The 25,473-nt window shown below is 40.0% G+C and overlaps 1 protein-coding gene across 1 annotated transcript in view; it reads right to left on the bottom strand.

The window, feature by feature from the left end:
* The window catches only part of lsamp (limbic system associated membrane protein), a 161,812-nt gene that overhangs the window by 34,530 nt on the left and 101,809 nt on the right, over positions 1–25,473 (bottom strand). Inside the window, exons 2-3 of the mRNA XM_026312836.2 lie at positions 19,153–19,297; positions 18,173–18,260 (exon numbers count right to left, since the gene is read on the bottom strand). Of these exons, the coding sequence (XP_026168621.1) occupies positions 18,173–18,260; positions 19,153–19,297 (233 nt within the window). The remainder of the gene's footprint in view (positions 1–18,172; positions 18,261–19,152; positions 19,298–25,473) is intronic.

Here is a 25,473-nt window from a genome sequence, read left to right as displayed (position 1 = left end):
CTTGCTTGGACCATCTGAGATGCAGGAATATTGAGCATGAAATTAGCCTTTGAACAGAAGCAGGAAAGGCAGTAGGTAATCTAGGACGCAACTTCACCCACCTGGACTCTGTCACACTGCTTTATATTCAAGCTAAACTATTCATTACAATTCGACGGCAAACTCTATCCCACTGTTTATGGCACATACAGGAAACAATAAACAAGGCAGCTGTGGGCTCCGACTGTAAAATTCATTCTCTTGCCTTTCTCTCTCTAACCGATTGGTTAAAACAACAAAATGCATGTGACTTTATTGTCACAAAATAAGAAACAATGGCACAATAAAAGAACATTTTGGGTTTAAAGTGAACTATATATTTTTTCACAAGGAGAGCAAATGCTCAGCTACAGTTTTATATCAAAGACAAAGTATTGTTGGGCAATAAATCATGTATACTTTCACTGGTTCAGTGTATACCATTTTACATTTAGTATTTCCACCCTTGGGCTCATTGTGCTCTCTCCTACATTTACCCCCCACTGGGACTCAGTGTGACATTTGGAGGAGAGCTGTAGCGCTGAGAGCAGAAGAGGCGTGCGATTACGCTCAGCTAATTTCAAAACATTAGAAGATAATCAGGAGAAAACACTGCAAGCTCTTTAGCTTTTAATGCTTGGAAGCTTTACTGTCATTTAACCTGCTTTCTATTAAACAAGGTCAACCCAAACCCTGTCCCCAAAAAAGACCAGTATAACTAGTCTGTTGGCTCAACAACTCAGCTTGAATGCGCTTTAATACTGGTGAGTATTTGGGTTTTTTTTTTCCTTTTTCCTGCATCTCAACTTTTGCATCTTGACCTTACAAGGCAATTTATTATTGAAGAAACTTAGCAGGTGATAGTCAGCTCATTCAAGGGCCGAATGGAAGAGATTATCATCAGTCTTTCTCTCAGGATTTGGACACTTCAGGTCAAAGGAAAAGAAAAGGCACAGAAAACTTGTGCTCAGACACACACCTTTGATAAATCTGACACAAACTTGTACCCTTACTTTTGAAAAAAGGAAAAAATGCCAAACGAAGAAGAGAAAGGAGCAAAAATATAAATGTCTGCAAAGTGCCCACACATCTCTTTAGATGCACCTGTATGCAAAGACACATATGGTTTTCTGTAGCTCAAACTCACACTCTCGGACATGAATTTTGCCTGTAGTGTCACATCCCTACATCCAAAATACAGAGGAACACTGATCCTGTTTGATCCAAGGGTGTGTTTTCTGCAGCGACATACTGTACACACACACCAATTCCTCCCTGCCTAGCACTGCAGAGTTGAAAGGAAAGAGAATGAATAGGTTCGAGAGGTGGGCTGACGCTGCTGTTACTGCTGCAGGAAGAGAAGCTCAAGTGGCCTGGTGATGCCAGTGGGCCCCTGTTCTCCCAGCACAGCTGTTATGAAAACAGAAGAGAAGAAGAGAAGTGAAAATGCTGATGACAGAGGAGAAAACGCCGCATCTCCCCCCATCCATCTTAACCATAGCCATCAGCAGCGGCAGCGATGTAAAAACCCAAGATGGCTGTGAAACTTTCAAAGGAAGGACCAAATATGAAACAGATGCAGCAGCCTGCTCGAGGCTCTGATGGAAGAGAGGGAGAAGAAGAAAAAACAGCTTTTTCTCCATTTGAGACCCATCGTGTTTCCTTCCGTGATAGGTTGACCCCGTTCTACCTGGGGACACCAAGCTGATTAATTAAGGAGATGGTTTTTCAGACCGTGTTGAGAGCTGTTTTTCCAATGAGGGTCCTGTAAAGGCAGCAACTCGTAAATCACATGAAAATGTAATTGGTGTTTGCACTGAAAGATGAAAAATAAGAAGTGTAAGGCAGAAAGGTGTAGTAGCATTTCTTTGCTAGTGTACACAGACAGCGAAGAAGGAATAAACAAGAGAAAATTATTTTTTCTTTTTTTCATACAATGAACTAATGGCAACTTTTGTACTTCTGAAAAAACGTCTGTGTTTATATTTTCCATATAACCTATAGTTCTTATCTTGGCCCAACCGAGGTAGGTTCATAAATCCAGCTTGGCGCTCACAAAGTGTGGAGGGCTTGCCAAAAAGGCGAAGCAGATTTTGCATTCCAGCCGTCAAATGATTTAGAGGCTTATGATATCCTAGCCCTCATGATAATGAGAAAAACAAAGATGGCTAGACAAGCTAAATCCGAGGTTAGAGGATCTCGGCTGGGATGGCTGCCTTTCCCTCCACATTTCTTCAGTTGTTAATACCATTTCTTGCCCTTTGCTCCTCTACTTCCAAATACCATTCCTCATTATGTCACTTTGTTCAGACAAGGGTTAGTGGAGATCACGAGACCTCCCACAGCCTATATACCTATGCAGCTCACGTTAGAAAACGTATGTCCCACCACCTCTCGGTTTAATCCAAATGTAAAATCACCTTCTCTGTTATTTGAAAGTATTTCCAGGTTTGACCAGTGCAGCTGGTTCAGCAAAGTCCTGGCAGTTAATGGAGAGTCAAAGGTGCTTTGCACTTGTTTTCATGTCATGTCTCACACTTCTGCTCCAAAAAGGAAAAACAAGAGGGAGTTTTTTTTAATTTATTTGCTATTAATAAGGCTTTTAGTTATTCATAATTAAAATTATTATGATTCCAAATAAAAAACATCACCTGAGGACATGAACAATAACGCATCAGAATCGAGACAGTTAAACTAAACTCTAAATATTTTACAGCTCATCGTTCCAATAAAAACAATTACAAATGCACATAACAGAGGTAGTGATTTTCTTCATTACAGCACACCAGAAAACGTAGACAGTATCTTATTGATTCATACAAACTCAAGGTGAAACTAGAAATTCAAAGCAGCAGCTATTGTCTCACTGTTGGAGCGGGCTTTCAATAGGTTGTATCAAATTACAGCTTGACTTATTATGGCATTCAGATAGTCTCTCAGCATAACGCCCCTGATCCTCAAACCAGCAATCAGCACTAAGTAATCAATACTGCCTGATTTGTCCCCGTTTGCAACAGTACACCACCACATAATGGGAAAAGTGTGTGTGTGTGTATATGTGTGTGACCATTAACAATTCCTATGCCTCCCCAGCCTGAAATCCTTCAAACTCATTGGTTAGCAGGTGTTTACTTCAGACTTGAGATTGGGTCCAGAAGTCCCTTATGTCACTCAGGAGCCTCACTGATTCTCATTACAGTGACAAAGAAGCAATGTACGATCAGTGTGCATGAGCCCACTGGCACATAATAGTAAATAAAAACTCTACACTATGTAATTATACTATTCTGTTAGTATACTTATACTTAAATAACTAACTAAATACAAATACGGAGAATAAAGTTTCCAACACAAAAAATGATCTAGTTTTAAATGGAAAGTTTTCCAAGGTTGACGATAAAAATCGCCCTGAAAAAACTTTAGAAGAAAATGGTGGATCATGGTTCAACTAAAGTCTATAGCACAAAGATGCACAGCAAAAACCTACAATAAGTCTTCTTTTATTTTTTATCATACACATATCATGTTGTAGGATTAGTTTCCATACAGGCAGCTCTGAAGACGCCTCTGTTTTAAGGGCTTGGCCAGCCAGACTAATTCTTTTCCTATTCTACACACAGAATTAGTCTGGAATCTCTTTGGTCGAAAACGATTTCCAGGGGGCGGGCTGCGTGCTATTGCTAGTGAATAACATTTGTGGTTTTTGTTGTAAAAACATAAGAACACATGGTGTTATCACCTCTTCTGTGCATATTTCTAAACAGAGTAAACAGCAAAAGAAAGTTGTAGAAAGATTTGCAGACTTGGGACAGGAACTGAGAAACGTTATGAAAGTCAGTGCATATGTGCAGAGCTTGTCTAAATCTGATTGGACGCCTGGAGCGGAAAGCCCGCCACATTGCAGATAAACAGCTGTGATTGGCCCAGCTCTTTTGAGGCTTCTTAACGGGTCTTCTAAGGAAACTTTTCTACAAATCAACAATTAATTGCTACAACTCTGCCAGCATACTGGCTGTTTTCCTTCTAATTAGTACAAAATGACACATTAATTCCTGTCTAGGAAATTATAAGAAATTTGTAAGATTAGCCAAATAAAGTGTTATCAAATGACTTCAGGGCAGTCATTAGCTAGATGAGTTTCACATTGAACACATGCCAGTTCTGCATTTCCAGTCAGAAGATTTAGATTTTTTTTTTTTTTAAGTCAAAATCAAATAAACAGAAGCTGGAGCATCCTGATTTCTAGTTCTTACTGCTCAAGCTCCAATAGATTATAAACTACAATTCCCATAATGCAACTAACAGCATCTCATAGAGGAGGTCAGGGTGAGTGTGTCGACAAAAGACAGGATTTGTTTCCTGTTTCAAACCAATATTTGGCTCTTTCAGGAGATGTTCCTCATCACAGGGGCAAACAACTTATGTGATCTTTTAATTTGGAGGACTTGTTCTCTAATGAGCTAATTTAATTTTGAGATAAAACAACACTCGATTTTATGGATGTACCTGTGGCTGTTTGAGATCCAGTACTGCAATAACCAGAATTACTTACTCCTGAGTCAAACAGTAAGTTCTACTGTTTAGTGCCTGTGTGAGGACTATACTACAGTACATTCACAGCTCAGCACAAGCCTAAACCAGACTGTCACACTAAATTTCACGAGCTGGTTATTTTGCTTCCTCACTGAGACCAAGAGCTGAGAGCAAAGTGATTGTTGGCAAATACTATCACAGCAATGTAAAACAGACCAAAGCAAAAACAGCATTATCAGAATTGACAACAACTGGAAGTACAAGTGAGTATCTTTGTAAGATGTACATTTTATTAGCAGGCAGATGTATATATATCTATATATATATTTTTTAAATGTAAGTAATAAAATGAAGAGTTACCGTTTGTAGTCAGTTGTCAAAAATGGTTCCATCTTTTTAAAAGTTAGAACTAATTAATTTTCTTCAACTGCAAATTGAATATCTTAAGTTTCACAATTTTAAGTGGCCATTTTCTTCTTAAAAATATATTAACAAGAAAATATCAGTATCAGTGTCAATATCAGTTGTGTAGCAACAGCGACTGAATACAGAAGGTGAACGATACTATAAAGTTAAATAATAATGGTTGTAAAAATCTATAGCAAAGACAGTAGAGTGTCACTGGCTTGGAAACATGAAACAAAGTGCTGCCATTGTGCTGATTGGGTTCCAGGTCTGTAGATTCTCAACCAGCTTGTTGTTTCTCACTGTGTGAAGAGCTGTGAACAGCTGGTAGACTGAAGAGCACCTGACACACTCCGCTGGAAACCGCTACACACTGCTCCACACAGATATATAGACACACAGCCTCTGACTGAGCCCACAGCTGCTGCTATATCGGCTGATCGCTGAGGTGTGCCATCGCATTTTCTCTCCCGCATCTCTATGGGCCTCACTCTCACTGCCTGTCAACGTCCTATTTTACTTAGCTCATTTCCTCTTTCGTGCAAACATGCACACTCTGATGCTGATATCCATTCTGTGCACATATGATACCTGTACATATGACCAACCTCCATCTCTGTGTCTTTTCTCCCTCCCATCCTCTCTTGCATATCTTCTGTTCTCTTTGTCCCCTGTCATTCTGACTCTTCGATTCTTGGCTCATCACTGTCACTCTTCCTCTGTCTTCTTTGCCTCTCACACTTTTTTCCCCCCACTGCTCTCTCCTTCTGTGCTTTGCCTTGAGCTGCAGTCTAATGAGCAAGTATCTGGTGATGGGAGAGTGTTTTCTAGGTCTGAGGACAGATAACAAGCCCGTATGTTATTTACCACAGTGGTCACTGCAGTAGCAGACCAGTGCCAACTCTCAAAGACCCTCCCAGGGGAAAAAATATTTCCTGTCAAATCCAGAGCTTCACCATCAAAGTGCTGGCAAGAGCCAAATACTTGACAACACTCACTGTAGCTGCGAGATGCCTGTGCACCATAGAGCAGCGTATTGTAATTGTAAATAATTTGTATCCAACTGATAAACAATGTTTTCCAATATCATTTCTCCATTGGCCTCTGTTGTGATTATAGTACTCATGTGCATTAGACATCATGTTTTAAACCTTTGTAGTTTTAGTTTAATGCAAAATACAGTCAGACAAGAACATTTCTGATAAAAGCTTCAAACCATTTCCAACGAAACTTGCAATCAAATACTTGGATGGTTCAGTGACAGAGAATTATCAGCCTCAGCTTTGACCCCCTGTATTTCTCCCTATCCCAGCAGTCCTTTACCAAACACACACCCAATGAGACATTTGCTGCATCATGAGAAGTGTTTAACACTCTTCTGTCACACAGAAGACTTGGTAATGTTAAGCACTGTATCGGTGCTGGCTACCATATGGTCCAACTCAGTAACATGCTGGACATCTGGTGGGGCAGTGGGCACTGGGAGAAGGAGCAGCCAAGTACATGCACTAGAAAAGACTGAGGATGTTCATGAGTATGTGATCAGGCGAAGCACAGATTTCTGTTAATATTTTCTGACCATCTTTGAAATATTTCAAGGCAAGAGAATCAAAACTTAAAGTTTAAATTCAAACTGAATATTAAAAATGAAAAGACTTTACAGTCAGACATTCTTTGTTCATTTTTCAGCTATTTGGGTGTAAAGTGCTGGACAAATAAAAATACTGATCTGATAGTTAAGCTACATTAAAAGACGAAGGCACAATATGTAAACTCCCTGTCTAGATCCAGTGTTTGGTTTGTCTGCTCTGGGCTACCGTAGAAACATGGCGGTGCAACATGGCTGCCTCCATCAAAGGACACCTGCTCCCTGTGTAGATTTAAACGCCTCATTTTAAAATCAAGACAATGCAAGTGTTGGTATTTTCAAACAGAAAATGTGTTTCTTTATCATGTTGTAAGAAGGCCTGCACTTATTTTTTTAACGGCTGACAGTAGAAAGTAGAGTAACGGTGGGGAAGTAGTTCTAGTCCCCGTGGTTGAGAGCAGTGCTGAGCCTGTTACACCTGAACCACCAAGAAGCATCTGAAATCAGATCTCTCTCTCAGCAGGCATCTGAAGTGCAGGCTTGTGCCACTGACACACCCAGCAGAAGCCAGTAACAGACCAAATCCCTTACATTACTGGTCTCACTGATTCTAAACACAACACTTTCTGCTATTTACCAACATCATTTCAGTTTTATTGTCTTGTCTCTGAGTAAAACCCCCATGTTTGCCTCTCTGCTTTTATCTGGCCAAGGGCAATGAAAGTGGGATCACGGCCTAGCAGTAAGATTGACCTGAACACCAGTGGATCAGAGTGTTGGATTGTTCACACAAAAACACACACACACACACACACACACACACACACACACACACACACACACACACACACACACACACACACACACACACACACACACACACACACACACACACACACACACACACAGCAGGTGACCCTGAGTAATGTAGGGCACAGGCATTGAAAAAAAAGGTAACAGCATTCTATTAACCCACCACAGTGTTATATGGTAAAAGCACAGAACTGCAACATAAAAGGTTGATGTTCTTATATTACAACCAAAATCCTATATATTACCTGTGCATCAGCAAACACTGGCTGTTACATGTCATGACATGTTAGACACAAATTCTACACACACACACACACACACACGCACACACACACGCACACACACACGCACACACACACACACACCTAACCTCATCTTTTCACAGAGAACTCAGGTGAGGTCAGGTTTAACTGTGCCACTCAATCTCACTTCCAGAGGCATTCACAAGCACGAGGTGCAGTGTGCCAACGGGTTGTCCATCCGTCTGACAGGCCTGGGTCACATAGAAGATGGAAAAAAATGTAGGGAAAGGATACTGGCAGGTTGTGTGCAAGTAATGGGCGTGCACACAGGGAGCGGAGGCGATGGGAGAAAGAAATAGTGGCCCTCTATATCAGAGATAAGGCCAGAGGATATGCTGGCCAGAACTGATGGCCACTGGCTCACCTAGACTGTGAAATATGGCACCAATTCCTCACCTGTAGGGCCTGTCAATACCCCCTGCTGTCATGTGTGTCCAAGAATCTCCCCCATTTAAATGCATGAGAGCACCTCTTACAGCCTGCATAAAGAAGATTAAAGGAGACTGCAGTTTTATTTTTATTTATTTATATATATATATATATTTTACTTTTTCAGTCTAAGCAACATAAGCTCAGCAGCCCAGGGAGAAAAAGGGAATGGTAAATAGTTGCTTTCATTAAAACTTCAAGGAGTTTGTTTCATTATGAAGGTTCAAAGGCAATAGAAAATCTGTGTGGCTGCTTTCTCCCACTTCCTGTTTCTTATTCCTCTATTTCATTCAGCCGTGTCACTACATGGAATAATGGGCAACAGGACAACTACATGTAATCTTGTCCCTGGAAGGTTGGTTTATATGGATGTGTGTCTAGTTGCTGGTCTGCCGTCATATTGAGACATAGCAGGACTTACTGATGACCTTCACACATAGCAGTGCTTCTGCAGGGTTAGGGGGATTTTCAAGTGCTCAACACAAGACTTTGAATTCCTCTTAATATCCTGGTTGGTTACAGTCTAAATATAAGGTGCAGAACCATCAGTGTGTTCAGAGACAATGTGATCAGTATTTTTAGAATGGATGAAATGACCAAGTATATTTAATGGCTCCATGCTACTAAACCACCACCAAACAGTTAATGTTATCTCCCTCAGGTGCTGGTATTTATCAAAAAACTGGGCTAAAAGGAGGATAGAAAAAACACAAATCCCTAGTATTGGTGTGTATCTGTGAATACGCAACTTCACCACTTAAGAAGTTGCGTATTCTGTACATATGACCAACCTCCATCTCTGTGTCTTTTCTCCCTCCCATCCTCCCTTGCATTTCTTCTGTTCTCTTTGTCCGCTGTCATTCTGACTCTTCGATTCTTGGCTCATCACTGTCACTCTTCCTCTGTCTCATCCTTACACATAAGAGTGTAAGGATGAGACATTTCAAGATGAAAGCAAAACTAAAAACCAGAGTCAGAGATATGACTACAAAAATACAGATCTGAATTAAATTTTGTTTGGATTTCCATAAAGATAACAACAATCCTTCCAAATGCCACTAGTTACTTTCTTTAAATGAATTCCCATAGTCATGAAACAAAACCCACAGTAAGATAAACTGGAGATTTACAACTATGAAATCTTCACATTGTCTTACCAGCCTGCAAAACATGCAATGTATAACCCAGCTAATTCAAATGATCATGTATCATGACTCTTGTTGAATCATCAGATAGACATAGATAAACACACAATCACAGCACATCACGGTTCTGGTGTTGATCTATTGAAAATTAGACTTGAGGTCTCATCACTGATGGTGTGTTGTATGCAATAAGAATTTGGCAGCAACTAAATTGTGTTCAATGTTTCAAGTGTCATACTGGAGCTGCTGGAAAGCTCCTGGCAAGTAATAGCTTTGCCTTCAGTGAGAGGCTGCTAACAGCTGCTAGATGGAGTTTGATGAGGAAGAAATGTTGTTGATGTGTTTGCTTTTTCTCTCTGGGTGAGTGGAAGCTTCATTGATCTCTCTTAACATGCTTTTTTTTCAGATAGGTAAGGAGGGATCATTCAGCAAAACGTGCGTAGTCCGAACACCACGGTTGGCAGCAATACAAGCAGTAACGGGTACATGGGTGCCATCACAGCGCTGCAGCAGCAGAGCCAGACAGACTGCCGATATCTAAAATTAACAGCAGCCATACCTAATCCGCACTTACCCTCTGCATCTCTCTCAATTTCTCACTCTTCCTATCTCTCATCCTGTCTACCTATGGTTAGTGTGAGAGGAGGTAACAAAACACCTCCGCTACAGCAGCGATAAGGGCTGATCCAAGATGCAGAACTGTAAAGGGCTATGCAGAGGCAGGAGAAAAGAGGAAGGTGGTGTCGAGATGAGAAGAAGTGGAGCAGGGGATAGTGGATAGATAGCTGCACAGGCGGCAAAAGGTTCTGATTGTCCCATGATAATTGTTAAAAGGTCAGTCCTCCTCTACGCACAGACTGTAGAGTAGAAGCTATGCACAAACACACAGACACACACACGTCTTCACACACTCACCTCTCACCCCTCTTGCTAGGGTGCTCTTTAGAGTGACACGGCTGCCTTTAGAGAGTGCTGTGGATTAGCTCCTTAAATACCACAGCATTGTGAAACAAGGATGGAAAAAAAAAGAAAGGTGAATAGATGGCGTAAAAAAGGAGGCACCTGATTGTTCCTGTGGGTGAGTTTGAGTAAAAGAGCACAAGAACAAAAAAAAGAACATTTTCTAATTTTATTCTGTTTCTTTTTAATCAGGTAAATAGTATAGGAGATATCGCCAAGAGCACTTGGCACATACAAAATAAATGATAACACAAGCAATATGCTGGAGGGAAATCATTTTAAATTGGAAAAAATTAGGTTTTCTGAGTTCTTTGTTTACAGCAAGAGTAAACACTGCACCAAGCTATGGCTGCATCGCTCTGATTTTGTGCTGTGACTCAAAATGACACGCGCAACATCCTGTCGCCGCATTAATTCTGTCAGTTCTCCAAGCTCCAGAGCAAGTGTCTGCAGTACATTAACATGCGTTACTTCTCAATGGACACAATATAATGTAATGGGATCACTGCAACTGAGGAACAGCTGCTTACGAGACTATTGACTTTGTCTGCTGCTTTATGGGCCCTCTGTTTCTGTGACATTTATGAATGGGTAATGCCATCTGTCTTGGAGAGAAAGATGCTTGCAAGGAAGGTTTAGTGATAGCTTCTAGATTTAAGATCCAATCCAGATTGTCCAGTCTGCTTCTGGACATAAACCCAAACAAAGACTTATGATACTGTATTATTCCTGTGGCTATAACTTTAGTTAGATTTAGAGTTACTTGTTAAAAGTAATATATCACATATTATTTAGTAGTAATAAGTTAAGACCCAGTATTATTCTCTAAGGAGGTAACATTACTTCCTAATTTAATTAAGTTTCTCTTGCAAAGCATCTCCATAAATAAAGATTTGGTCTAATATGAAGTCCCAGTTACTAATACAGTCATCAAATATGACTTATCACTAAGACATTTCTCATGCTTTTCTTAACCGGTCCACAATGAGGTCCACTCCAATGCTATCACATCATTTACAGGCAGTGTTGTGCTGAAAACAGCTCATTAACTGACCCCTGGCTTACAGAGAGCACACAAACACAACAGTAAGTTTCATTTTGGCCTACTTCCCAATTATTTAATGTTAGTAATGGACTCAGACTCAAGTTTGTAAAGGTTCTCAAGACTGGAGTTGCAATTGAGACTTACAAGATTCACGTGGATGATGTACTTGGACATATACGTTTCCATCCCTGCTAACCCAATTAAACTGCTTTGCTATCTTAGACTAGCGATCTACAACTTCGTCACTTGGTTGGAATATGGCTAATGAACTTTCTGAAAGCCGGGGGACTCCAGCATTGATATTCACCTCACATCCTCCCCCAGATATGCAGCTGTGAGGTTCCTTAGTGCCTTCAAAGACAACTGTTTTTGTGGAAGACAGGGTTTGCAGATCCAGCTTTTGCTGCTTTGCACTGTTCTAAAGCATCTATCAAACATTTATCTTCAGGTGTCTAATGTCATAAGCATCTAACTCTTCTAACATGCTAAAGCACCTTATCTACATGTTTCTTCAAATTGGACGTGCTTAAGCGTAATGTTCTGTCCTTTTCAGGAACAATTCGAAAATATTCCCACTTGCAAAATATTAAGTGTGCTGTATTTTTCCTGAAATTGTTATGAAAACAAAAACAAAAACAGGAAGTGTGTCTGACCCATTAAGGCCTGACACTGATCATTTGTTGACGTCTGTGCTTGAATTATAATTTTATATTAACAAGGCTACGTAAGTTGTTTTTATAAAGGTCAATGTATAATAAAATGCTGAGTCAAAATATATTTAAAAAAACAAGGGTAACTGATCAATGCTGATTTGAATTAGATCATTAGAAAGTAGATAAAAAACAAAAAAGGGGAACTAAGAAAGCATCTTGTTGCAATGTGAGGCCAAGGTTGGATCAATATTATTGACAGACTTCAATAAACTTATGAAACCTGGCAAAAAACCAACACAGCTCTTTATGATTGGTCGCACGTGAAACATTCCTGCACAAATGGACACATGCATTCACTGCACCACAGAATCACATGCATGTCCAAATCCATCCAATTGTTACGGCTCTTTTAGCAGAATGACTTTTGATTCACACACTATTAGATCAGCGATTTGAAACACTACACGCTGAAAGCTAAACTGCTCACTGACTATTATTTTGCTAACTCACAAAAGAAGCAGGTCAAATGAACTCAAAATGTTCTACACTAGTGCAAATCAGAGATGAACAATATTTCTGATTGGGGTCAGCATTCTGCAGGCAGAGTGGTAGTTACAGTAAAGGGCTAAATGAACCAAAAGCTCCACTCCTGTGGGGTGAGTATTATAAGAGGACCTCATGAGATGAATGAATCACTCCCCAGCCTCTGATTTTTATGAACCACATTTGCATGGCCTGTTAAGATTTGCCGAAATTGCTGAAACACCGCAGCTGTAGATGTTGTTGTATCAAAGACACTATGGAAATGATTTTGTACAAAGACGTCGTTCTCTGATGACGCTGTAAATGCTTGAAAACTGTAACCATAGTAGGTCAGCCATTATATATTCTGATTGTGCTTGTTTTATTTCATGTTTTATTTCAAATTGCATGTTGCAGTTTGATTCACCAGGGACTATTTTTATCAGGGGGACCTTAGTCTTCACAAAAATACAGTACATTATTCATCAATCACAGACATGGCAGACATGATTTCATATTGTCATACTTTATGATGCATCTACACACTAATTTCTATGGCATGAACACTATATAACATTAATACAAAAACTAATAGTTTTGCAGGGCATGGGTATTCTCACATACTTACAGAATAGCTTTGTGTCACCACAACAATCCTCTTGTTCTATAACCTTTAATACTTTATTTCCTGTTTGCCACTATGTCCATATTTTGCTCCTTTAGCATTAAACATTTAGAATTAGTTGTTTAATATTCTTCGTTATACCCAATTACATTAAGCAATTGTTTAGTCATGCAGACAAGTAAGAATTTGTTCTTTATTTAGAGATAAACACAGAAGAATAGTTACTGGACATTACCCTTATTCAAAAGAACTATAAGAAAGCTTTACAGGGGTTATAAAGCAATAAGCTACTTAACATTTTATTATATCAAATATTTTAGTTTTACCTTTGGAGAAATGTATAGTCTGTCCTTTATGAGATGAACAATGTCATTAATAACAGCCAAGCTGCATGGGCTACAGTTAGAATTTAATACCTTCAATATCAACATAAAAGCACAAACTGTTTCCCCTCATCTGCGAATGCTGTTGGAAGCAGCACCTACAGGGTATATTTGATGAAGTGGTAGAATACTGAACCTGAACTTTCTACAAACTCAAAAAAATCCCATCAGTGCAGCACAGTTATAATTTTAATGTGGTGATATTTGGTTCAAGTGTGCGAAGTGTATATTACCTCTCCATAGGCTGTTGCAGTAGTGAAATGGATAGGTTGTAGGATCAAAACAGACAGCCTTTGCAAAAGGTCACGTACTGCATAACACACTTCCAACCACTAAGAGACCACATCCTCGTGCTATAAACGTAAATCCATCAGAACCTTTCATCAGCAAGATCCCAATACACACAAAGCATTCAAGAGACTTTTTCATCCAGACTAATATATAAAGGCCAATAGAAACCTAAAAAAGTGCAACCAAAATGGCAACATGGCAAAGGAAGTGGGATAAAATCTAAACATGCCCAAAGGAGCCAAGAATCACAGGATGAGAGGAAACACACAGAGCAATGGTGTAAGCCACACATGCCCCCAGAGATCATTCTAACTATTACAAAATCTGAAAATGAACAAATCTGGTCAGTTACTGGCTGGAGAACACAGCCAGTAACTGACCAGCAGGCATGAGCTGTGTTTGTGATGTGAACAGCTGGGCACATGTATCTGTTTGCTCTATCCCCTGTCTTTCCCTAGGCCAAAAAGAGCTTCACTTTCATTCAGACATCTAACATCAATTAACTGTTAATTTATCTAAACGGCGGTAAAATAAATATAATATCTACTAACTCTTTATTATTATAATCTGCAGCATGTCTCACTGAATTTAATTAGTTTGGAAGACGACAGCAGCCATCGTTTTAATCTCATATTTGTATTCTGACTCTGAAAGTCAGTGGACAAATGGATAAACTGGATATGTGTAATTATTATGATTAATACACAAAGTGTGCTGATGAAAACAAACAACATTCATAACTGTGACCATAAATTAATCAATCGTCTGAATCTACAATCTACAGAAAAGAAAGTCATACTTACTAAAACAGACACGCGCATGCAAACACACTGGCACTTGCATGAGTATCTCGCTATAAAAAACATGGTCAACATCAATATCAATCCTTCAGTTCCTCACAGCACCGGGCAGGGCAGCCTAGCAGCTAAACTTTTATCCATGTTTCATAAAAATCTAATCAAAGTGGAAAGCCTGCCATTATACTGGGATTCCTGCCATGTGCACTGACCCTGCCTGCTTGCTACTCCTTCTCTGAGCCTTATGAATGTGCCAGTTTTTCATCCGCTGCAAATTTACTTTGTCTGATCATTTGTTTTCCAATTACGTCTCTGTCCCTGCTGGCAGAAAATTGTCAACTTTGGTTATGTGGACCTGCTCTTGGGTCTGTAACCAGGGGCAATGTTTGATGCTTGCAACATTTTCATACACATTAAAATATGAAGGCAGAGTGAATTATTATCCCCCAGAGATGATTGGGTTTTGTGGGGGTTGGATCAGGTTGTCCACAATAAGAATGTGTCTTTGTGTGTGTCTTATGTGTCATCACACACACAAAGACACATTCTTATTGTTGAAGTTAAATAAGTGGATGATGGAGGATTTTACTTATGTTCTTTTTAAATGTATTTGTATCAGTATTCCAGATTCAGTAGCTTCCTAACATCTGTCTTTAATATTCGACCATGATTTAAAAGTAAATAAAAACTTTTGAGTATTCGTTCACAGTAACACAGTTACAGTAATTGCCAGAAACCTACAGCTTCAGCACTTTAACCACAATTTAGATGAAAGATGCTGAACTGAAGCTCAAGGAGAAGATTACGCCCACACAGCGGGAAAATACAACAGATGAGCGTAACAGTGGCAGCCAAATTCAATGGGACTGTGAGTTGCACAAAAGAGGACAAAATAACAGGGAAAGAAAGCAACAGAATCAATGTTTGGCTATAGCTGTTGCATTAGCTGTAATAAATGAAGACGCCGACAGAAACTCCAGAAGTTGACGCAGGACGTTCTAATGATCAAGTGCTGAATAATTGGACACAATGGATTCTGGGAAGGAGAGGCAATTTGCTGCTTTTGGGTCCTAGAAGAGGAGCATCAATTTATATATTGACCTTTAAAAAGGTTATTAATGGATATCTTCAGTTCTTAGCTGAATGAGAAGTTCTCTAGCAGGCTATTGTGTGTGGTGAGATTAGACTGTAGTTCATTTCCTCCAGTTGTATTTTATCAGAGAGTCTGTAGGTTTAAAGTGAAAAGGGCAGTTAAAACTAAAATGTACTCTGAATGATGAATCAATTAACTCGGATGAAATATATCCAGCAGCATCATGAGGTCTGTCTCTATACATATAAAACAATCTTGGTCGTGCCTCAGTGTGTTCTCTAATGGAAAGATGGCAGCAGAAATATTCACAGCTGAAAGCAAATCATGCAAAGACACACTCTCCCTCCTCACACATACAAACAAACCCAGGTTTTGCAAACGTCTGTCGGGAGGCTTGTTTCTGCAATTTGTAACAGCCAAATGTGGCTCTGGAAAACGAGACAGTGGAGACTTGACAATGGCATTTTGATAATGAACTCCCTCTTTTTTGGGGGCTTTGATGCACAGCACAGTCTTTTTTTATTGCTCTTATTCTTTTATGCTCCTGAGAGGTGGCTATCATTTCAGAAATGTCTCGCAGGTTTAAAGAAGAACTAAAAGGGTCAAGTATTCTCAAAGTGTAAAGGGAACAGCCTGCAGCTGCTGTGACATACAGAAGTGAACAAATCAGAAAAGGGGTTCTAATGAAGCTGCTTTTGCCAAGATCCTTTCTTTCTTCATTAGACAGTGTGGAGGTAAGACACAGAAAAGATTAAGGATGAAGAAATGACGTGACAAAGGTTATAAGATGCTTCCTGAGCCACACAAACCAAGCGCTGGCACAAGATACCTTACAGGCAAGGACACATCATCAATCCTCTTATCTAACCTTTCATCAAGGAACTGTGTATGTACTTCTTTTAACATGTTCCCACTATTTTATAAGTAACATAAAGGATATTTATCTGTATAGTGCCTTTCAAAAACAAGGCAATTAAATATGTTTTATACAAGACATAAAAAATGTCACAGCAGACAAGATATAAAAGAAATATAAGGCAATATACTGTAAAAGATGCATATACAGTAAACAGGATCTAAAAAGGATGCAATAAAACTGAGGCTTAATGTAAATAAAACAATAAGCAGAGGAATAAATAACCTCTTTAATTTAATAGAAAGCAGCATGTTAGTTTGATTCAGATACGTGCTGCATAAAAACCGAGTGCTGCTTCCCCATGATTCCTCTTTGAGGAGTATTAAGCCGATATGTCCAGAAAAATGTCCAGAAAGGTCGGGACAGTTCATAACGTAGCAGCAGATCAGACATTTATTTTAGATTAAAAACTAACAAGAAGTATTTTAAAATCAATATTTAGACACAGAGGAAACCAGGCTTGCGTTTTGGTTTCTCGGTCTTAGTGAAAACTTTATCAGAAGCATTCTGCATAAGGAGAGTTACAGTTTGTGACTTGTCCAAGTCCAGCTGAGACAGAAATCCTGTAATTATTGCTGTGTTTTCAAAGTGACTGTGCGCTGATTGTGTTACTCTCTTTTAAATTTCAATCAGTGACTTTGGTTGACTAAGATTTTCTCACGGTGAGCACTGAGTTTTAACTGCTCTTCCTAAACACCGAAAACAAATATTCCTGTTTAATGTTTAACTTGAGGACATTTGCCATGTGAATACATGGATTTCTTCAGTGCACACTTGATAACATTGTTCTTTAAATTTCTGTGTTGTATGATATTTTCTGGTAACATAAATTATACTATTTAACCTTTGCAAGTCTAGGCCTATTTCCTATCTATCGATTGATGCCGGCGTGATGTTAGACTCCTAAGGGTTAAGATTTCACTTCCCTGTATTTACAGGAACAATATGCACTTTACAAAATCCGGGGCTGAAAACAGAACATGACTCTGCATATATGTCTTACTGTCAGCCCTCCCAGGTACAACAATTTCAGGACTATAGCATTGCTTTGTCTTTCATCTCATCTCGCAATCTGAAAACTCAAAAGAAAACTTTTGGGAGACATTTTGGCATTGAAAAAACAAAATTTTCCAACCTCCAGGCCTTGGATCAAATACCTCTTTCTTCTTGTGATTTCTGTATTTCTCTGTGTCAACTCTCATGTTGTCTCCGTTCAACAGGAAAAAAAAATCCTATTCTTTGAAATGGAAAACGGCTGCTAAAGGCTTTTCAAGTGCATTTAAGATTCATTTGAACTTGAACAAGAACTTCTGCTGCTGTCAGGGATTTTTAAAAAATTTTTTCTTACAATAAATATTCATAGATTTTGACTGCAGACACCTTAGAGGGACACGTTTTCACATTTAATAATAGAGAGTGCTGACACTTATGACTACTGATTGTGTGCTGTTGGACAATGCTGTCTCTCTAATCTTAAGACATTTGAAATGTAATGATACAAATGTGTAAAATGTAATGAGGGAACGTGGTTAATGAGAGCCATTAAGCTTCTGTTTAGCATATAATGTGCTGTTTTACCCTGCGTACAAAGTTCGTATCACTCCGGCTGGCATGGGTGAGTGCTGCATTACATTCACAATTAGTGCCAGCTTACCTTGTACAATGAGATAGACTTGTGAGGTCTTGGGCTGCTGCTTAGTCTGTATGGAGCAGGTATACGATCCCTCATCATACACATCCACCTACACACAATAAAACAAAATATTATTGCTGTATTAGTTTGAATGTACAGTTTTAGTCATATCACAATATTACTGATAAAGTAATATATATTTTGCCTTTGTAATTCTGCAAAAAATATCGCCTAAACAAATACATATGCGTCATTCCTAAACTACAAACATGCAGCTGCAAATGAAATACTGGCACTAACCTCTGATTAATAGGAAGGTTTACTGGGAATTAATGAAAAAACATCTATCACTATCATTTTCATATTTTCCTCCTTCCTAAATCTTGCCTTCCCCTTCCCTCCTCTCTTCTTCTTCTTCAGTCTTATTCATGTCTACACAAACAGCCATCCTGCTTTGAATTACATTTACTACTAATACTACTACTAATTTGCAACGGTGAATATTTTTGGAAAGAAATATAATACCTGCAGGATTTTTTTTTTTTTTATTAACATAATGAGGAAATGGCAATTCACAAAATTTTTGCACTGAATGTTTCATTTGTCTTGCCAAACAATATCCACCTCTAGCAACTACAGTACTGTAGTACTATTTTTTATGGTTTAGGCATCTACACCTCATTGGTTAAGGGTTAGGGAAAGACTTATTGGGCAGGTTGACAAAATACTCATTTTCTTGCAAAGGGCTAAGACTGCACGAAGATAAACTAACCATCCTGCCTCCAGTGTCATTTTTAGTATTTCTCTAAAGGTCAAACTTAGAATTTATGTATAAGGTTGTGTTGGCAGATACTTGATGTAACAACACAGTAAACTCTCTTGCTCTTGAAAACAATCCATTTAAGTCAAATTGTGCAGTTTATTAAGGTTGTTTCATCATTTTTTGATGAGGATCTGTCTGTGCATCACTAAATGCATCATGCAACTCAAGTCACTGTTACCTTTTGTATGCGCAGGCTGTACTCCAGCTGTCCTTTAGTGACCAGATCTACTCTGGGATCCAGGGACCACTTATCCTGACCAGCAAAAATGATGTTGGATCGATTGAGCCAGGCCACCCTGGACACTTTGTCATCAACATAACACCTGTGGGCAGAAAAGTAAGTGAGGAGAAGGAACTAAAAATAGAAGGAGATGAGGTGTGAAAAATTATGAAAAACGCTACATCTTTTATTTATATAGGAGGGGGAAATAAACAAATAATTATGTAATCCTCTAGAGCAGGTAAGTGAGTGTTTATTCACACAATCAGGTCTTGAAACAGTGGGCCAAGGTGGGTAGACGGTATTGCAACACAAATCAGCAGTGCTATGTTTGATACTGCTGACCAGCAAATGTCTTCCAAAGTTAGTTAATTTAATCAGACAAGTCAGCACTCCACATATCCTGAGGTCTCGAAAGAAAACCCAAAGTCAAGACGCATCTCTTTCCCTCTCCCATACTTATTCATCTCCCACACATGCCCTTCCACCCACTCAAACTTTCTTATTGTCTCCCTTTACCCACAACCCTTTGAATCTGCCCCCTTCTCCTCTCTGATAAATACATCTCCAGTGAACCCATTCCTGTGAATAAGAAAGGACACCAGTATCCTGTTGTTTACTTCTTGTTGCACGCTGTCAGAGCATTATGCCAAGTAAGCCTGAGCTAAGACATCTAAGACGAGAGGGAAGGGAGCGGAATGCCTGCCTAATGAATAAATGTAAATGTGAGAAGACGTCGGAATCAATGAGAACAGATATCAGGCGTAATTCAAGCTGACAGTGGATGCACCTCACATGCAAATTCCAGCGTCTCCCCAGGCCTTAGCTGTGCACACTGCTTTCGAGTGTGTTTGGCTACAAGGGAGTAGATTAGCGAGGCAGCGGAGTGATGCTGAATTTGGCAGGTGACCCTGGGTGATGCACAAAAGTGTCGGTGCCGTCGCTCCACCTGTTACCCAGCAGGAGCCCAATGTCAGATTTGTTGAGCGCTTGTACTTGCAACTTGAAACCTTTTGTTGTTTCTTCGCTTTTGTGTGGCATCCGGATAACTCACGATATTTACTGACTCTCTCTGACATCTACCTTCCACTTCCCTCACCCTCAAGCTTTATCCAGTTTTCTTTCAAATAGCTTCGAGCCTGCAGTTAATACCGATGACTCAACGGCATCGCGTGCTAATTCAGATACATATCCCGATAATCATGGAGACGAACAACAAACACCACTTCCTCACAAATATCCACATCCAGAGGAAACATCAGGAGCATTAACATGAAGCCTGGATCACATAATTCAGTTCATACAGAATGACTCAAATTTAATATGAGATTTTGAGCTTTAACCTCTGCATATCATTTATGATTGATGGGACCCCTGTGGTGTGCGATTCATCCAAATTACATGTTCAGACCTTAAGATGATCATTTTTGTCTTCTAGTGAAGACCTCAGTGCTTTCAAAGATACAAAAAGACCCTCTGGAATTCAATGAAAAGATTTAAAAATATGCACAAAATATAATATAATATTTTTACTTAATACAACTTTGACTGGAAAAAGCAGATGAAGATGATCCAGCATCACCTTATTGAATGTTGTTTTTATTTTCTCGGCCTAGAACATTAGCAATGGTGCACATTTGCTTTAATCTGCAATCTAATGCTGCTATATTTCCATGTGAGTAAAGGTTTTAATGCTGCAGGTGATCATTCAAAACCTGTCCTTTTTCTTAATGCTCTACATTAGGGAAACAAATAAACACACAGTGACAGCTTGAACAGCTTTTAGGTATTTGCAGTGAGGCAATAAACTGCCCTGGCTGACTGAGTGGTTGCATCTTGTTTGTTTTCACTGAGCTTGCTTCCTCTCATCCCTTATTACCACTCGTCTCCTACCGCAAAGTAACCAGGAGGTGAAAAAAAAAGAAAGGAGGATACGTGATCAGAATCATGTGATTGGTTTCTGGGACTTGACTTTGTCAGAAACCCAGATTAAACTGAACTCCATGCTGTCAGTGAACCTGAATTACTGTATTCTATAGAGTTAACTTCTATGACATGTAACACGACTAACGTGTGAGGATTTTGTTTGATTTTTCAAGTGCATTTAATACCAGTCATCCTCAAAGACAAGCTCAGAGGGACTGGGGTGGACCCCTTTTTTTGGTTTCCTGGATCACAGACTACCTGACAGAAAGGCCACAGTTTGTCAGGCTGGAGAACTACGTCTCTGGTACAGTTCTAAGCACCACAGGGACCCCACAGGGTTTCATTCCAGTACACGCTGTACACAGCAGACTTCACACACAATCCTGAGTCCTGCCACATTCAGAAATATTCTGATGATACTGTGACTGTTGCATGTATCAGGAATTGACAGGAAGAGGAGCGCAGGGCCCTGATAAAATCCTTCAGTGACCTGAGACACAAAAACAGCCTGCTCCTGAACACCCCAAAAACCAAAACCAAGGAGATGGTAGTGGATTTTTAAGGTCTAAGCCTCCTCCGTATCGAGTCAACATCTGTGATGTGGACATTGAAGTGGTCCCAGCCTACAAATACCTAGGTGTGCATCTGGACAATAAGTTGCACTGGTCACTAAACACAGATGTTCTATATTTAAAAAAAGGGCAGAGTCACATTTTCTGGACTTTCTTATAAAAGGCATCTGCGTTATTTGACCAGTCCAGCTTATTGTTGAGGTGAAAACCCAAGCCCACTCTCCCAATGTCCATTCCCTGGATGTTCACTGGTGCCTGAAGAAGTCCACCACCAGGCCCTTGGTCTTCCCTGTGTTGATCTGGAGCTGGTTCTATAGGAACCAGTCCACAAAGTCCTGGATCAGTCCTCTGTACTCCCAGTCAACCTTGTCTGAGATGAGGCTGAGGATAGCAGTCATCAAACAACTTAAAATATCTGATTGAGTTTTGTATTCATTGCACTATCAATGTCATAGTGTTGATAATATGATGTTCCTTTAAATTTGTTATTGTTTTAGCAAATTTTGTTCTATTGTGATTTTGGGAAATGTGATTTTGCTGTGAATGTCATGGTTATAATAAATAAAAACATAAATAAATAAAAATAATATAAAAAGGATCTATAGGAAGGGCCTTACAGTACAAGTCTGCCAGAGCTGCTGCACTTGGCGATAATATCAAAGCAGCTTTCTCTGATTCCTGCATGTCAAAATTCAAACATCATTTTCCAGGTAACAAGTGAAGGAGTCAATACAGTGAAAGAAAGAGGTAGAGAAGCAGAATGCACCCAAGCAGTTTTAACTGCGATCTGTACATTACATGAGCTCTTGGATAAATACAGGTGACTTGGACCATAATTATCCAACTGTTCCTAATTGTATTACGTCCTTTCAGTTAGTGGTCACCATATGTTTCTCCATAAGGGCCAAAGAAACAGACATATAAATACACAACATATGGTTCTCAGGCCTCAATCAGCCGTATTCAAATGTTCTCATCTCCCCTTTGCCTGATCTTTTTCACTCTCATCTCCTCGCACCTCTGCCTCTCCACTCTGTTCCTCGCTCTTGTTCTCTCGCTAACTTCTCTCACACTGGTTGTACTTGCTGCTCTCTGCAGGGTGCTTCTTTTATCATCATCATCATCTCTCTATCAGCACTCTGGAAGGGTGAACAGTGGACAAAATGGAGCAGAAATCAAAGGAACTCTTCGCTGATCCTTTCCCCTACAGATCAGGTTTCTTGGATATCTCTTTGCCTACCCTGCCTCAAAGGGCTCAAGCCTCCAGAGGGTCCCGGCAACCCTCGGTGCATAGTGTAGAGCATGCTCAGTAGCAGGCATTTCCTGTTCTCACTAATGAGAGACTGCCCGGGAAGTAGAGAACTTTTTCACTTGTAAGAGCAGTTGTCTGCCTGTGGCTCTCACTTCCCTCTAGGAGAGTAGCTGTCAAGGTGTGTCTTAGCAGTGCCCTGTTGGACCAGAATGAGAAATATGAGCTTGGCGATCTCCATCTGGCCTAATCTGAGGCACATTCAACAAGTTGCTTGCAGGGACGTTGATCTGATTTGAATAGTGCACTATGGTTGAATGATTTGTAATGAAAATCCATCCCATTAACTGCTTCCAGTGCTCACAATGATGCAGTATCTAAGTTGTATCTCTGTGTTATTTGGCCAATGTGCTTGAATAGTTGGCAAAAAAAATCAACACAGTGTGTTTACATTTCCCTGAAGATTCCTCTCTAAGCCTTTAAGCCTCTGCAGAATACACAGTCTGCTAACATTAAAAGAAAAATGGTAGCAAATATTTGGTGATGCACTTTGTGTTTACTGGCTTTTACAAAGTGGTCTTGTTGTTTATCAGTCCCTTCAGAGACCAGGGTTAGGTTTATGTGGTTCTTGCTTGTGATGGATGCCTAGGTTGCTGTCCTGTGCTGTGTTACCCTGAACTTTGTTGATTGATGCTCCGCTGTGCTATATTATACTGTTTTTTTCTGCCTGTGCTGTGCCAATATGGACTGGCCAATAGGCTATAGCTGACAGGGGACTGTGTGGGCTGACAGATGCCTCGTCCAGAGCTGCTGAGCTGGGCTTGTGTTGACAGGAGGGCTGGGCTGGATGGATCCCTGCTCCAGGGCTAGCCGTGGGGGAGGACCAAAGAGCAGGCTGGAGCCAGGGAGTGAAACTGTAATGAGAGGAATGATGTGCCAAGACTGACAGAACAGCCACACCACCCACTATCCCTATCAATACCCAGTTCTCCTCACCTCACCTCGTCTTCTCTCTCTTTTTTGCCCCTCTGACACCTCTCACCCCTTAACAAAACACTTTTTTTTCTGAATTTCCTCTTTGCTGACCTCCGCCCTCCTCAACATTCATTTCTCCTCCTCTGTCCTTTTCTTTTTGTTAGCCTCACATTGCCTGAACAGTCCTTGTCACTGAGGTATATCTGTCTGCACGTGTTAGCGCAGACTTCATGGCACTACATGCCATACAAAGAGAATCTGCAATCCTTTCTTCAAAACAGTCGACCCGTTTCGTTAATCAATGAAGATTAAAAGGTGAGACTGGCACATCAGCTGCTCGACCGAAAGCTGCCTTACTAGAGCCTGGTGGGCAAGAGTCCACGAAGTTCTGTGTCTTTGCTGTCTATAAACTTATGGCAAATCAGACCAACAAACAGACACAGAAAGAAAGACACGCCACAGAAAAAAGCCACACAAATAAAAAAGTGGGAGAGCAGATCTGTAAACTAAAGGACAGCAGCAAAGCTAAAGCTCCAAATCAAATCAAAGTCAGGTCAGTCTTTTTCAGCCCTCAAAGCAGTTTCTTGCTCGAGATATTCTCTGTGTAGGAGGTTAAATGTATTTCTGCTAAGGTCTAACTTTATCCCCTAGGATAAACGACAGAGCATGTATTGAAATACCTGGTTTTTCTATAGAATTGACCCTCTACTTTTTATGTTTGACAAAAAAAAGGGAAACCAAAGCTAAATACCTCCCCCTGCTGGCAGCAGCAAAGGGGGATTTTAATTAACACCTTAACATCAAGTAAGTACTTGCAACCTATATGGGGTCACACAGACAAATATGAAACTCGGTTAGTGGGACATCCTTTGCAGAAAATGTAATTAACAATGATGAACTAAATGATTGGAGAAAATGTGGAATCACATGTTAACACAATTGAAAATGTTGTTTGTGAAATGTCCTTTGCTGGTTTAATGAAGCGTTTAAAGAGAAGGAAGATGGAGGTGTTATGTTCTAGGTGTTACACTGTCCCCTTTAATTAATAGTGATTTAGAACAAAACTGTCATGAACAGAGAGACCCCCCTACTGGGGTTCTCACAGAGGTCCAACATTATAAAACACTTCTCTCAAAGTCATCCAGCATCTCTCTTTCTCTGTGTAGAAGAAGAATATAGGAAACAATAATGCTGTTTTAACCTTTCAATACCTGCCATAAGTCAGTATAGTTAGTAACCTCACTCCTTCCTTTTCCTCTCTGCTTCAAAGCCATCAGACACATCCTCATGTAATTCTCCTCCACCTTGGTTGCCATGCATCACTGCTTAGACCAAGCCATTAATCAGGACAGGAATGATTGTTTTGAGACTTGGCCAGCAGAACTACTGGGGGGAAATTATTAACCAAAAATGGCTACAAACAACTCAGGAAATTTGCAGGTCTGCTAGATTTAAATTTGTTTGGCAGAGGTGTGAGGCTACCTCTGAGGCTTTTCGAGTGCCAGGCCAGTTAAAGTTCCGCGTACGTCAATTTCAGTGTTCCATAGACGTGTTATT

The sequence above is a fragment of the Mastacembelus armatus genome, chromosome 13 (assembly GCF_900324485.2).
Source record: "Mastacembelus armatus chromosome 13, fMasArm1.2, whole genome shotgun sequence".
NCBI lineage: Eukaryota > Metazoa > Chordata > Actinopteri > Synbranchiformes > Mastacembelidae > Mastacembelus > Mastacembelus armatus.
The sequence above is the reverse complement of the archived record's forward strand: the minus strand, read 5'-3'. Positions and strand labels throughout refer to the sequence as shown.